The sequence below is a fragment of the Larus michahellis genome, chromosome 7 (assembly GCF_964199755.1).
Source record: "Larus michahellis chromosome 7, bLarMic1.1, whole genome shotgun sequence".
Taxonomy (NCBI): Eukaryota; Metazoa; Chordata; class Aves; order Charadriiformes; family Laridae; genus Larus; species Larus michahellis.
The window spans coordinates 38,363,599-38,377,039 of record NC_133902.1 but is presented as its reverse complement, the minus strand read 5'-3'; the positions used below and the strand labels follow the sequence as shown (position 1 = coordinate 38,377,039).

Genomic DNA, 13,441 nt, shown 5'->3' with positions numbered 1-13,441 from the left:
TCCACGTCGGCACAAGGACACTGCGAGCTCACCAGGATCAGCCTATAACACTAATTACCCACAGGTGCCAATTAATTGCTAGGAGAAGGTGGCGCCAATGAAGAAAAGCATCTGTTGTGCCCAGCACCATGCCATGGCTACTAGATGGGACAGCCTGGTCCTGCTCAGGGGACAATAACAGGCCCACCAGCACTTCGCCATGCTGGGGGGAAGCTGCTGGCAAGGGCCCCAGCGTGGGCTCCGGGGCAGCAGGTAAAATCTCTCGCTGTGAGCAGGATTCGAACCTGCGCAGGGAAACCCTATTGGATTTCGAGTCCAACGCCTTCACCCCTCGGCCATCACAGCCCCACCCCTGTGTACCAAAGGGGCACAGCTGCCGCCCACACAGGGCACCCCATGTTTCATCCTGGCACCCTGCTTTCCTGGAAAGTGGGAAAGTCTCTGAGGTGGCCAGTGCATCCCTGCACACACGCTCAGCCCTGCTGTGCTCCCCGGGGGCTGCCAGAAGGGCCCATCCTCGAAAAGCAGCACCTGGGGCCCTGGGGTCTTTGGACAGGACTGCCCCCCCAGAAACTCCAGTGGCCACCACATGATGGGGGTACCCAGAGAGCTGGGCACCCCAGGTTGTTAGTCTAGGGGTATAAGTCTCGATTTGGGTGCAAGAGATCCAGCGTCCAACTACCAGATGAGCCCTCCTTTTGGATACCCACCACCCTCCTCCCACCCCTCTGCTCAAATTCACCATATTAGAGACCCTGAACCCCGTGGGGAAGGGACACAAGGTGCCTCCATGCCCTGCAGCACCTGGGCAGGAGAGGGAAAGGGCCCTGTGCATTGCAGGTGCCAGGCAGCATCCCCAGGACAGCCATGCCCACAAGTAGTCCCAGAGCTTTTCTAAGGGGTTTTGTGGGCTCTGCCAGCCCCACAGCTGTCAGCGAGAGGGTCTAAGGAGGCAAAAGCTGGAGATGCTGGGGGTTGAACCCAGGGCCTCTTACATGCAAAGCAAGCGCTCTCCCACTGAGCTACATCCCCCTGAAACAACCTTCCTGAAAAACCTGGATTTATCCAGTTGCTGTTTCCTTCCCCAGCCCTGCAGAGCTGCTGACATTGGACTTCAGGGGTTTGCAGACACTGGGTGTCCCTTAGGTGGCGGCAGGCCGGCAAGGGGACTGGGACTGGGAGGACAGCTGTGGGCAGACTCGCAACATGTTTTTCTGCACTCAGCCCACAGGCAGAGCTGCCCACCAGGGACAAGGTGGCAGCACCGTCCTGCTCTGCTGTGCCCCGCTGCCCCTTCCCCACCCAGGAGGGGCCGAGCCTGGCCATGGCTGAGCCGTGTCTCTTTGCCCCATGGGGCAGCACCTTGCTCCCGGCAGCAGCGGGACCGTCCCAGCAGAGGGGACACGGCCGAGCTGTTGAGGCTGTCTGTCCCCCCTGTGCTGCATACTGTCACCCTGTCCCTGCAGGGGTTTTCCCCTCTGCTGGGAGTGGCCAAAAGCAGGGCTTGTGCAGGAGTAGAGCGCGGGACCTTGCGTAGCCTAAGCGACAGTCATACCCCTAGGTCAACGAGCCATGATGCGCAGCTGCCTGGGCACCCCCAGCCTGTGCCAGGCACTGGGGCGCTGGGAGCTGCTGTCCAAGGGACCTTGGGGCTCCAGGAGCTGCTCTTCAGGGATATGTCCTGCCGTTGGTCCTGGCTCATTGGTCTAGGGGTCTTGGGTCTTTTTAGTCTGGAAAAAAGATGACTGAGGGGGGATCTTAGCAACACTTATAAATACTTCAAGGGTGGGTGTCAGGAGGATGGGGCCAGTCTTTTTTCAGTGGTGCCCAGCGAGAGGACAAGAGGTAACAGGCACAAACTTGAACATAGGAAGTTCCATCTAAACACGAGGAGGAACTTTGAGGCTATAAGAGCACTGGCACAGGCTGCCCAGAGAGGTGGTGGAGTCTCTGGGATCTACATAGGGCATATGGGCACATGGTTTCCCTTCCCGAGGGGGCTCAGGGTCTTTCTTGGGGTGAACGCCAGTGGAGGGGGGAGCAGCTGGGCAGGAGGAGGGCGGTGGGTGCCCAAAAGGAGGGCTCGTCCGGGAGTTGAACCCGGGACCTCTCGCACCCTAAGCGAGAATCATACCCCTAGACCAACGAGCCATGGTGCACCCTTTGCACCTCACCCACCTGCTGTCCCAGAGAGCCCCACAGCCCCACACACTGCACGGGCCAACCTCATGCACAGTACAGGTGGTGGCTACCCCACACTGCTGCCTTCTGGCCATCAGCTACCCCAGGTCTCCTGGGGACGTGGCGCAGGGTCATGAATGGCTCTCGCTCAGCAACTCACCAAAATGCTACACGCCCCCACACACCGCTCACATCAATGGCTGCTTCCTCACCTCTCCTGCCTCTGCAAAACCTGCAAAACTACAGGGGACGCTGTCACCCTCCTGCCCTGGGGCCATCACAAGCCCTGCCTGAGGCATTGCTGGGGGTGACTCAGATGGGGAGCAGAGCACGGTCCCTCGTGCAGGAGCCACGCAGAAGCTGCAGGGATGGAATTCCCCTGACTCCCACCTCAGCTCCCTTGCCTGGGCACCCACCAGGACACCAGGGAAAATCTCTCGCTATGAGCAAATCTGCACACGTTATGCCTATTGGATTTCAAGGCCAACACCTTCACTCCTCGGCCACCACAGCCCCAGCCCTTGCCAACTGGGAGGGACACCTGCCCCCCGCCCAGGGCACCCCCTGCTCCCCTCTGGGCACCCTGCTCTCCAGGGAAGCGGGAAAGTCTCCAGGGTGGCCGGTGCCTCCCTGCACACACCCTCAGCCCTACTGTGCTCCTCAGGGCTTGGCAGCAGGGACCATCCCTGAAAAGGGGCTCCTGGGGCCCCCCAGCGCCACAGTGCCTGGCACAGGCTGGCGGTGCCCAGGCACCTGCGCATCACGGCCTAGGGGTCCCGGGCTCTACTCCTGGACAAGCCCTGCTTTGGGCCACTCACCGCTGGGCACAGCCCCTGCAGGGATGGGGCACACTATCCAACCGCAACTCGGCCGCCTGTCCCCTCTGCTGGCAGTGGCCAAAAGCAAGGCTTGTCCAGAAGTCCTGGGCTGCGTCAAGAAGAGTGTGGCCAGCAGGTCAAGGGAGGTCATCCTCCCCCTCTGCTCTGCCCTGGTGAGACCACATCTGCAGTACTGGGTCCAGTTCTGGGCTCCCCAGTTCAAGAAGGACAGGGAACTGCTGGAGAGGGGACAGCAAAGGGCTACCAAGATGATTAGGGGACTGGAACACCTCTCTTATGAAGACAGGCTGAGGGATTTGGGTCTTCTTAGTCTGGAAAGAAGATGACTGAGGGGGGATCTTAGCAACACTTATAAGTACTTCAAGGGTGGGTGTCAGGAGGATGGGGCCAGTCTTTTTTCAGTGGTGCCCAGCGAGAGGACAAGAGGTAACAGGCACAAACTTGAACATAGGAAGTTCCATCTAAACACGAGGAGGAACTTTGAGGCTATAAGAGCACTGGCACAGGCTGCCCAGAGAGGTGGTGGAGTCTCTGGGATCTACGTAGGGCATATGGGCACATGGTTTCCCTTCCCGAGGGGGCTCAGGGTCTTTCTTGGGGTGAACGCCAGTGGAGGGGGGAGCAGCTGGGCAGGAGGAGGGCGGTGGGTGCCCAAAAGGAGGGCTCGTCCGGGAGTTGAACCCGGGACCTCTCGCACCCTAAGCGAGAATCATACCCCTAGACCAACGAGCCATGGTGCACCCTTTGCACCTCACCCACCTGCTGTCCCAGGGAGCCCCACAGCCCCACACACTGCACGGGCCAACCTCATGCGCTGTGCACGCAGGGGCTGCCCCACGCTGATGCCCTCTCCCTCCCCTCTGCTCTCCACCCCTCACCTCCCTCACCTCACACACGCAGAAGGAAAACGGACACCTGCGCCACTCCACTCACCATCCTCAGAAAATTACGCTGCCCCACCTACCTCACCCATACAAACTCTGGAAAATATCACCGTGCCGCCTGGGACCCTCCTACCTTCTCCACCCCTCCCTCACCTTCTCCTTCCTACACCCTTGTCCTGAAAACTGAGAAAGTCTCCACCCTTCACAGTGCATCGCCCAGACACACTCTGCTCCACAGGGCATGATGGCAGGGCCCGGACACAAAAAGCGGCACCCGGCCTTCCGGGACTTTACTGATCCCCCCGCCAGTACCTGCCACAGCCTGCACTTTGCGGTTTCTGGGCCCAGGGGTATGGCTGGCGCTTAGGCTATGCAAGGTCCCGCGCTCTACTCCTGGACAAGACCTGCTTTGGGCCACTCACCGCTGGGCACGGCCCCTGCAGGGATGGGGCACACTATCCAGCCACAACTCGGCCGCCTGTCCCCTCTGCTGGGACAGTTCTGCTGCTGCCAGGAGCAAGGTGCTGCCCCATGGGGCAAAGAGACACGGCTCAGCCATGGCCAGGGCTCGGCCCCTCCTGGTTGTCGAAGGGGCTGTCAGGGTAGCGTCACTCTGCTAACACCACATCCACAGTGATCAGCCCTGCCTGACCCCTGTGCTAGAGGGAGGTTAGCTTTGGGGATGTCCCATGCAGCAAGAAAGTGGGTATTTTCAGGGAGCAAGGAAAAAACTGGAGATGCTGGGGGTTGAACCCAGGGCCTCTTACATGCAAAGCAAGCGCTCTCCCGCTGAGCTACATCCCCCTGTAAAATGGCCCAGGTAGAGTCTATTGTCTTTGACACCACAGTGACAGTGTCCAAGACTGTTAAAATCAGTGTTATCTGAAAGAGAAACCCTATGGTCACACTACATTGTGCCATTTGCAGGCAGCTGGGGGATGCCAGGGCTTACCCTCTTCCACTGGGTCTGAAGAGCAGTAGGAATGCAGTCCCCCAAAGGAGGCATTATGCCAAAAGGAGGGCTTGTCTGGGAGTTGAAGGAGAGGCCTCTCACACCCAAAGCTAGGATCATACCCCTAAACCAACGAGCCACAGTGCTTGCACCCCTTTTGCACCCCCAGCCCCTCTGCCCCCCACATTTTGGGGTTGTGGTGCCGGGAAGCATCCCCAGGCCAGCTGTGCCCACAGGCTGCCCAAGCTTCTGGGGGGCTCTGCCAGTCCTGCAGACATCAAGAAGGCATCTGGGTAGGCAAAAGTTGGAGATGCTGTGAGTTGAATCCAGGACCTCTTACACGCAAAGCAACCTCTCTCCTAGTAAGCTGTATCCCCATGCACCACTTGGAACTCAGTCTGTTATTGGGGGTCCATCCTGCCCATGGGGACAAGCTAAGCCAGGACATGGCACTGCCCCAGCTATGCTGGGTACTGCTGCCCTGGTCACACGTGCTGCTGCCATGGAAGCTGGGTGCCCAAAAGGAGGGCTCGTCCGGGAGTTGAACCCGGGACCTCTCGCACCCGAAGCGAGAATCATACCCCTAGACCAACGAGCCATGACAAGGTGGTGCCTCTTGCCCTCAGCTCCTGTTCCTCAGCCATCCATTGTACTGGGCACAGGATGGTGGCTTTGAGGTGCTCCCATCTCCCATCACTGCCCCTCAGAGACCCATTTCACAAGATCTCCCTCTCTGCTGCCCCACAGGTGCCAGTGTGGCTTTGGGACAAGGGACAGGAGCTGCGAGTGCCAGGTTACTGGGAAATGCACCCAGCCATTCCCTTTTCCCAGCCCCCAGGAGCTGCCAACCTTGGGGGTCAGCAGGGTGCAGGTGCTGGTGCTGGGGCTCCCACAGGTGCCATGGGGGACAGGACTGGGAGGATGGCTCTGGGGCAGACCAAGGATGCAGTCCCGAGGGCAGGGCTACCTGTAGCTGTGCCAAGGTGGGAAGCTGAGCTGCTGCCAGAGCTCCCGCTGGCGGGGATCCATGCAGGACAACTGTAGGGGTAACAGGGGCAAGCGCTGATCTTCAGACAGCCCACTCGGATTAAGCCTCTGATGCTAATTATACCACATTGCAGGCTGTGTCAGAGCAAGGCTTCGCTCCCTGGGGCACATCCAAACCCCATGAGCTGACCGGGGGGAATCAGGAGGAAGGATCAGCCACAGGCAGTGCAGGCAAGCCTAGCTCCTCTCCCCTGCCCTGCAAATCACGGAGGTGTGGGGAGGAGCAGGCAGGGGGAGTGCTGCACCCCTGTTATTTCCAGGTCACATAACCCCCCCACAGCTGCCCCGCTCCTTCGTCCCCACACATCCAGTGCTAACAGCCACCTTATGCAGCAATAATCAGATCATCTTTCTCCTCTTTGGGAAATGTGCAGACACCTAACTCTCAGTAAACAAGAATTAACAGCCCTGGAATATTTAATTCAACAATTCTTCAGTTTGAAACTCAAATCCCCAAGTATTTCACTCCCATTTTCACCTTGTAAATCATTGGGATTTGGGCTCCGCTTTCATTGTTCTCATTCCTGTCTCTCCCCCAGAACTGTCTTCCCCATGGGGAGAAGCTCAGAGGAGAAAGAGGTATAGGACAGCCCGGAGCAGTGTCTGGTGATGATTTGGGCTCAGGTTGAGGCATGGTGCTGGTGGAGCCAACAGGGCTGCAGGCTCACCAGGGTGCAAGCCTTGTGAACCCCACTCCCACGGGTAGTACCAGGAGGGCTAGACCAGGATGCCAGTGCTTTTTGATTTGCGTGCTTCTTCCTCGGTGACTCACATGCACGGGTGGCTTGTTATTTTCCTGCTTTATAGGATTTTCAGCCCTGGGGGAGAACCGTAGCCCTTGCTGGAGCCATCACCTGTCTGGCTCCCCAGGCTGGAGCAGTGCCCTTTATGTGGCAGGGCGGGCGGACCGAGAAAACATGGTGAGTCCCTGCCCTGCAGTCAGTCCATGGGTGCCTGGGGTGGGATGTTCTCTTGGTGGTGCCTTCTCTTTCCTCTTATCTCAGCTGTGCAACCACTTTCTCTCTCCTTCCTAAAGCCTAATCACAAGTGCCCACTCCGCTTTCATGGGAAATCGCGTTGTAAGGATTTGGTGGGTGAGGAGGGAGATTTTTATTGGCAAACAAGTGCCATCTCAGTCTGCCATGCCTGCAGGCTCCAGCTCCGGGGCCTCTGTCTCTCCACCTGGCTGTCTCCAGTATGTGTGTTGCCAAGCGCTCTGGACAGGAGTCCTTGCTCTGGTGAGGAAGACATGGGATGCTGCCTGTTGAGGCCAGCTTGCCCTCCTGGCATTGCCCTCAACTTGGCACGCAAGTTCTGGGGTGAGATACGCCTTTTGCAACCCAGCAAAGGCTCTGGTGGTGGATCTCTCTCTTCATCCTATCCCACTGCTGTGATTCACCAGGATTTTTGTCTTCTCATCTGGATGTGCAGAGAGACCACAGATCAATGTGCTGGTTTCTTGCTAACCCAGCAATCATCCAGCCACTACCAGTCCCCTCCACCCCAATCACCAGTCCCATGCTGCCCAGGGCATCCGCTCCTGACAGTCACACCCACTTGCTATTCACACCAGTCTTCCATTTTCCATGGCAACTCTCTACGCTTCTCCACTTGTTCCAACTCAAACCATGACTGCACCCTCCTCCCCACCTCATCCATCCCTGGTGTGATAAGGTACACACCATCAGAGGTGCCAACTGCGTGCTTCTGTTGGCTTCCTCAAGTACATAAATGCAAAGAAACCTGAGAAAGCCCATTTGCCACATGTGGTGGTGCAGGCCGGGGTGTCCCCATAGTTACACACATCCCAAAGAGGAGATCAATACTCCCATGGATGTGACCCTGCAATGGGGAGCTAACACAATCACCTTACCCAGTGTGTTTCAGCTGCTCCCTGTTGAGCTGGTATATCCCACTGTAATTAATGCACTGTAATTTTTGCTGGTGCAGCTGGGTTCACCAAAGAAAGAAAATGAAGGGAAATAGGGGTGTCCAGGAAGCTGCCAGAGGAGGATGCTGAGTGACAGCAGGGAGAAGGCTTCCTCCAAGAACGTGAGCAGATGAGGGAAGACAGGAGGTGAGGAGAAGACATGAAACTCAATAGATGCAGGCATGGCCAATGGGTTACCTTTGGGCTAAGCTCCAGGATTTTATTAGAAGTGCTTCTGCTGCTGCTGCTGTTGAAAGCCGTAAGTAGGCAATGCTGGGACCAAAACCCAGGACCCAGCTCTTTCCCTCCACGTGTATTCTTCCACCCACAATCATTATTTTTCATCTCAGTCTTGGTGTGTAGTTCCCTGTTTCTCACTAGGGCCTTTGGCTGCACTGTCTTTACAGAAACCTGTCTTTTAGGGCCTGATCAGCAGGTCTGTGGGGTCCTGCCCTGGGCAAGCACTGGCTGGGGGGAATATGTGGCAGCATGAATTCAGGGCAGCTCTTGAGCTGGGAGCCAAGACAGCATGGCTCCCAGCTGGGAGTCACAGTGCCTGTGGGAGACAGCATGCCAGGTCCCCTGGGACAGGGATCCCTGCAGGGCACCACAGGCCTCACTTCCCCGATTCTGTCTACACTAAGGTGTCACAATTTTCAAGTCAAATCAAGGATCTGTGTGGATTTTAGTCTCCTTTGAGACATCAGCTTTTCAGAAAAAATACCTGTACAATCTCACCGGTGGAGTCATTCAGTTAAAAGCCACATAAGAATGTCATTATTCTGTCCCCCTGCTCCATCTTGGACTGTCCTATGTGGCAGACTGGTGGAAGACAGTTGCGCAAGTCCCATATGCCTCCAGCTTTCTAACAAAGCTTTTGCTGGAGACCCAGTGCATTTCCTCATTGCAGTGTTCAGGAGAATTTTGCATCCCATCACTGCAGACAATTTCTGGTGCTGGGATAAAAATATCTGAGCAGTCCTTGGATGAGGGATGTGAAACCACATGTCTCTTCTCCCAGTTTTCTGACTGCTGGCAATTGCCACATAAATTTTCTCCAAATTAGGAGTGCCTCTGTGAAGATCTCCTGAGCAATAAAACCAGTTGAGCTTGGTTAAAGACTTTTGAAGACCAACATGCTTTCAAGCTCAGCATAATCCCTCATTATAAACACTAATAAGTTTTATGCAAATTGCCATGCTACCAAAACGCTTAAGGTATGAAAGAAGATTTAAACAATATCCATGGAGGACTTAGTTGCGCTGTTATTCCTCCTTCCATCAGCTGAAAAGGTTCTGCTTGACGATATATGTAACCTTAAAAAGATGCTTTATTCAATGCCTGGCATCTTTTCCCAGAGACACCTGCACGCCCTCCCTGTAAAACAATTATTCTCCTATGTGCTGATGCGTTCAACTAAAATCTTGGGCTCAGTCTTTGGGAAAAGCTCAGTATGGAGCTCATTGTGATGTGGCTGGGGCCAGGGATGGGGTTATCTTTGTCCTCCTCTAACCGACCAGCTCACAGGCATGGGACCTGCAGGTGTTTCCACTCTGCAGCAGAGCTAAGTTCCCTGCTGGGTGCCAGACCAGCTGTTGCTCTCACCTCTGTCTGCAGCGCATAGGGAAATTATAGTTTCTTCTTCCTATCTTTATTATTCTGTTTATGTATCATTCCTGATGGCATTACCACAGCTCTGAGTGGCCATCATGCTTGGCATCTCTTACAAACGTTAGGATGCCTCTCCCCATGACACCTCTGATCAATCAGCACTCGGTTACAGGTCTCAGCAAATTTGGGCACCTGAATGTCTGTGTGTCTAGAGGAAGGCTGGGTAATGCTGCACTGTGTTTCACATTGCAGGCACCCCTCTGTCTCTGACGGGGCTGGGGATGGTACTATGGGCATAGGCTGCTGGAAAAGGTGCAGTCGTTTTGGGGTGGGACGCCATCCCCTGAGCTCTCATACTAGCACCAGGACACAGGTATATTCAGGTCGTGTTATTCACAGGGCTCACTTGAAGCAAATGTTGCAGTGGCGCCTGTGCATATGCATGCAGCAGCACAGAGCAAAACATTTCTGCTGCTTCATTAAGAGATACAGCTAGATGCAGACACTTCACTGTCATCTGGGCTATCTGAGTTTGAATCACCACCCACTTATTTGTATAAGGCCTCTTTTTCCACATGCTGTTATAAAAAGCAAGAATGAACAGCCTAATGCTTGAGGTCTGGTTTTGCCCTGGTATATCTTAGGAATTTTTTACTCTTCATCATCACCCATAAAACATTGGGTGAGTTGGGCCTAGGATGACCATCCAAAGGACCATCTCCCAAGAAGCCTACTTCCGACTTTCTTCCCTGACCCCACATATATCCTCCTTAGTTCACCCCCAAAATTGCTGAAAAACACAGGGTAAATGCCTTTTTGAAATGTCAAACCTTCATGTTCCCATCTCCTCAAGGAAACAGGCAACAAATCTCCTCCTGTGGGAAGTTCTCCCTAAGCAGGTGCTTGCTATGGGGCAGAAGGAGATGTTTGCAGGCTGAGAAAGTTGCCTTTGGGCTGGTCGCAGCAAAACACACACTTCAGCTCAGCGAGGAGCTGAACAGGAGAAACTCCCATTTCGGACAAAAAACCAAGTTGCCTCCAGACCAGAGGCACAAGGAACACCAGAAGACTCAGGCTATGATGTAGCATAACTTTAATGAGGAGAAGGAGAATAAACCAGTTCAGAGTATGAGAAGTGCATTTCCAGCGCTCAGTAAAGAAATGGATAAACCCCACTCCAGGACAAGCTGATCCCTACAAGGTTTTCCTCTGCCACGACTATCATCTTCTGTCTACAACCCACTATAAGCATTTTCACCCAGCCAGTAGCAAATGCTGTGTAGAACCACACGGTGTGACACCTATGTGGAAATATAAAGTAAGGCTTAGCAAGGAAAAGGTATACAGAGGCATGGTCTTGAATGACAAGCTCGCATGGTTCCCTTACTCCTGGGGGAGCTGCAGGTACCCCCCACAGCTGGGAAACCCATGGGCATTTCCTTAGTCCTCTTCCCCAGTCTTGGTCCTGCGCTTTGGTTTTCCTTCCCAACGCAGATGCTCTGCTGGCATCAGCTGGAGGAGGTGACCACTGGGGCCACCCCTACAGCCTGCTACCCAAGCACAGCAGTCCCACCTTCCCCAGCCCCCGGGGACCACTGGAGGCCACAGGGACCCCACAGCACCGGAGGTAGCTCCCGACCGCCGCCGACGCTGTGGACCCCACCGTCGTGTTTTGCGGGTAGGAGCTGAGGATGGGCCCAGGCAGGGTGACCACAACGGTGGGGGGCTGGATGACGGCAGTGGAGTCCCCGCAGCGGCGGAAGCAGGGCTGGTTGCAGCTGGTGGCCAGTGGCCGGGGACTGCAGGAGGAGGGCAGACACAGGTCGTAGCAGGACATCGCTCCACGAGGACGTACACCTGAAAGCCAGAGCCAGGGTGTAAATACAAGGCAGAGCCTGGTCCATTCCTGCTGAGCTCTCATTTAGCAGCTTCCATAATAAGAGGCGTGGGAGAGATAGCTAGAGGGTGAGTTTGGGTGGTTTAGAAACCCTGAAGGAAGGCTTTCCAAATGGGCAGGAATTGGCTTCCCCCTTCCCTCACCCCATAAGCCACTCAGGAGAAAGTTTGGTTTGAGCTGCATGTCTGGGGGAGCTGGAGGCATGAAATACTGAAAACACCAAGAGCAGACCCACTTCTGAATGCTGCCTGGCCTCGAGCTAATGGCAAGCCTTCAGCAAGCGAAACACTCACCGAGACACAACTAGTTGCAGCAAAACCCACTAAAATCAATACAACATGAGCAAGCTAGACTTAATGTAAGCTGAGCTATCCCACCCCAAAATACAACGGACCTCAGCTGCCCTTCTGCAAACAGGAACACATCGTTCCCTGCAACCCGTGAACATGCTATTCTTTTCTTTTTCTTCGGCAAGTAAAACTGTGCAGGATGCACCCAGCTATGCAGTTATGGACCTTGCAAGCCCTGCATCCCGCAACCCCTCGCACTTTGAACCTCGACTCCTCATTTTGCGGCAGAAATAAACCCTTCCCCAACATCCTCCACATGCAGGAGGGAGTCAGGTAACTAACCTTGTACTCTTGTGTAGGACCAGGCACAAGGCACTGGTGAAAGCAATAGCTCAATGGGGAGACGGAGACAGAGCCTGTCTCAACTTACCCAGGCAGTGGAGGCAGCAGCAGTGGCTAAGAGCAGGTGGTGGGGCCAGGTGGCCCGTCAGGATTTTATAGGGTGCTCCGGCCCCTGGGGGAGCAGGTGCATACCTTCCACCTGAAACTCCCCAACAACCAGCAGTTTTCTCCTGGAAAGCTCCCCCGGCTGATTAAACAGTTCCCTCTTTCATCTGTCATGTTTTGCTTCCATTTAATATTGAGTAAGATTGAAATGATTCAGGCTACAGGCATTAATTACCATGCTTCCTAAGGCCATAGTACATTTTAGGTCTTACGCCATGAGGCAGGAGAGTGTTTCAGCAGAATTTAGGACAGGCACATCACTTCCCACCTTCCTCCGAGCACAACCGATTCAGCTCCCCAGTGCACCTGAGGTGAGCTCAGGGGTTTAGGCTGAACATGAGAAACACACATCTGAAGGTAAACCCTGCGACGGCGGTCTCATTGATGGCGGGAAAACCAAGGGGGGCTGCAGGGGTGAGGGCGCTGGGGGACCATGCACAGCTGGGAGAAAAATGCCAGAGGGACATTTCTGCTGCCCCATCTGCCCAGGTGCTAAAGACGCAGACGCAGGGACTTGAGCTAGCCCAGCATGACCAAATTATTATGCTTTTGGATCCGCTTAGAGGATTTTGCCTTTTTTTGATTTTATTCCTCATGTCTGGGGTATGAATTCTGCTTGGACAGCACATCAAATTTTAAAAGCAAAGTAACCATGGGCTCTGGAGTCCACTCCTTGAAGGTGACACACACTAAAACTTACTAATTTTGCACAGTGAGCTGACTTCCGAGTCCAAAAGCCTTTCCATCCTGCTCTTTGGATATGCTAACAGCAGTGAGACAGAAGTTCACAGCTATTCTTCCTTGTGATGGAGTGACATCGTCAAGACATTTTTAATTACAGGCTGCGACATGACACCAGATTGCTCTGCTGAAAGCCTGTTAGCTGCTAAACAGCCAGGGAGTCACAAAAATACCAACCTGCACTTAAACATGAATCACCTGCACATTGGGGAGACGGAGTTGCTGACATGGTCCCAAGCAGGGGAATGAGCCATCAGGCTCTAGGGGCAAAGAAAATTTGAAGATGACTTCTCATTTCACGCCAGCAGAGCCCAGATGAAGGCACAAATATCTTCTGCCCTGGAATAAACCGTGGTAGTACCAGGGCACATGTACTATGCATGTGTGGGGCTGTGGGTTGTCAGCATTACTGCCAAAGATATGCTTTGTAGGATTTCTGGGGTTATTTTAGTTCCTAGGGTGACTTGGCCTTGTAGAGGCACTGTTGATAGCACTGAACTGTCCCTAGTGACTCCTTCCTGCCCTGCCTGCAAGGGAAAAAAAGCCTTTCAGAGGGGCTGGG

General features: G+C 54.7%; 1 protein-coding gene and 6 non-coding genes across 7 annotated transcripts; all 7 read right to left on the bottom strand.

Annotated features, from left to right (window-relative positions):
• Positions 1 to 263: 263 nt before the first annotated feature.
• On the bottom strand, positions 264 to 345 carry TRNAS-CGA (transfer RNA serine (anticodon CGA)). The gene has a single exon. It is a non-coding gene; the product is annotated as a tRNA-Ser (tRNA).
• Positions 346 to 960: 615 nt separating this feature from the next.
• TRNAA-UGC (transfer RNA alanine (anticodon UGC)) lies at positions 961 to 1,032 on the bottom strand. The gene has a single exon. It is a non-coding gene; the product is annotated as a tRNA-Ala (tRNA).
• A 1,047-nt stretch (positions 1,033 to 2,079) lies between these two features.
• Positions 2,080 to 2,151, bottom strand: TRNAP-AGG (transfer RNA proline (anticodon AGG)). Its single transcript has one exon. It is a non-coding gene; the product is annotated as a tRNA-Pro (tRNA).
• A 1,529-nt stretch (positions 2,152 to 3,680) lies between these two features.
• On the bottom strand, positions 3,681 to 3,752 carry TRNAP-AGG (transfer RNA proline (anticodon AGG)). The gene has a single exon. It is a non-coding gene; the product is annotated as a tRNA-Pro (tRNA).
• An 884-nt stretch (positions 3,753 to 4,636) lies between these two features.
• TRNAA-UGC (transfer RNA alanine (anticodon UGC)) lies at positions 4,637 to 4,708 on the bottom strand. Its single transcript has one exon. It is a non-coding gene; the product is annotated as a tRNA-Ala (tRNA).
• Positions 4,709 to 5,382: 674 nt separating this feature from the next.
• On the bottom strand, positions 5,383 to 5,454 carry TRNAP-CGG (transfer RNA proline (anticodon CGG)). Its single transcript has one exon. It is a non-coding gene; the product is annotated as a tRNA-Pro (tRNA).
• A 5,072-nt stretch (positions 5,455 to 10,526) lies between these two features.
• LOC141746555 (feather keratin 4-like) lies at positions 10,527 to 12,088 on the bottom strand. The gene is made up of 2 exons (XM_074595253.1): positions 12,062 to 12,088; positions 10,527 to 11,301 (listed from the first exon to the last, which is right to left on the bottom strand). The coding sequence occupies exon 2, from the start codon at positions 11,279 to 11,281 to the stop codon at positions 10,985 to 10,987; it is 297 nt and encodes a 98-aa protein (XP_074451354.1). The 5' UTR covers positions 11,282 to 11,301; positions 12,062 to 12,088; the 3' UTR covers positions 10,527 to 10,984.
• Positions 12,089 to 13,441: the final 1,353 nt, after the last annotated feature.

What these genes read in the sequence shown, in the direction of transcription:
- LOC141746555 (XM_074595253.1), bottom strand. Translation starts at nt 11,281, where the DNA reads ATGTCCTGCTACGACCTGTGTCTGCCCTCCTCCTGCAGTCCCCGGCCA.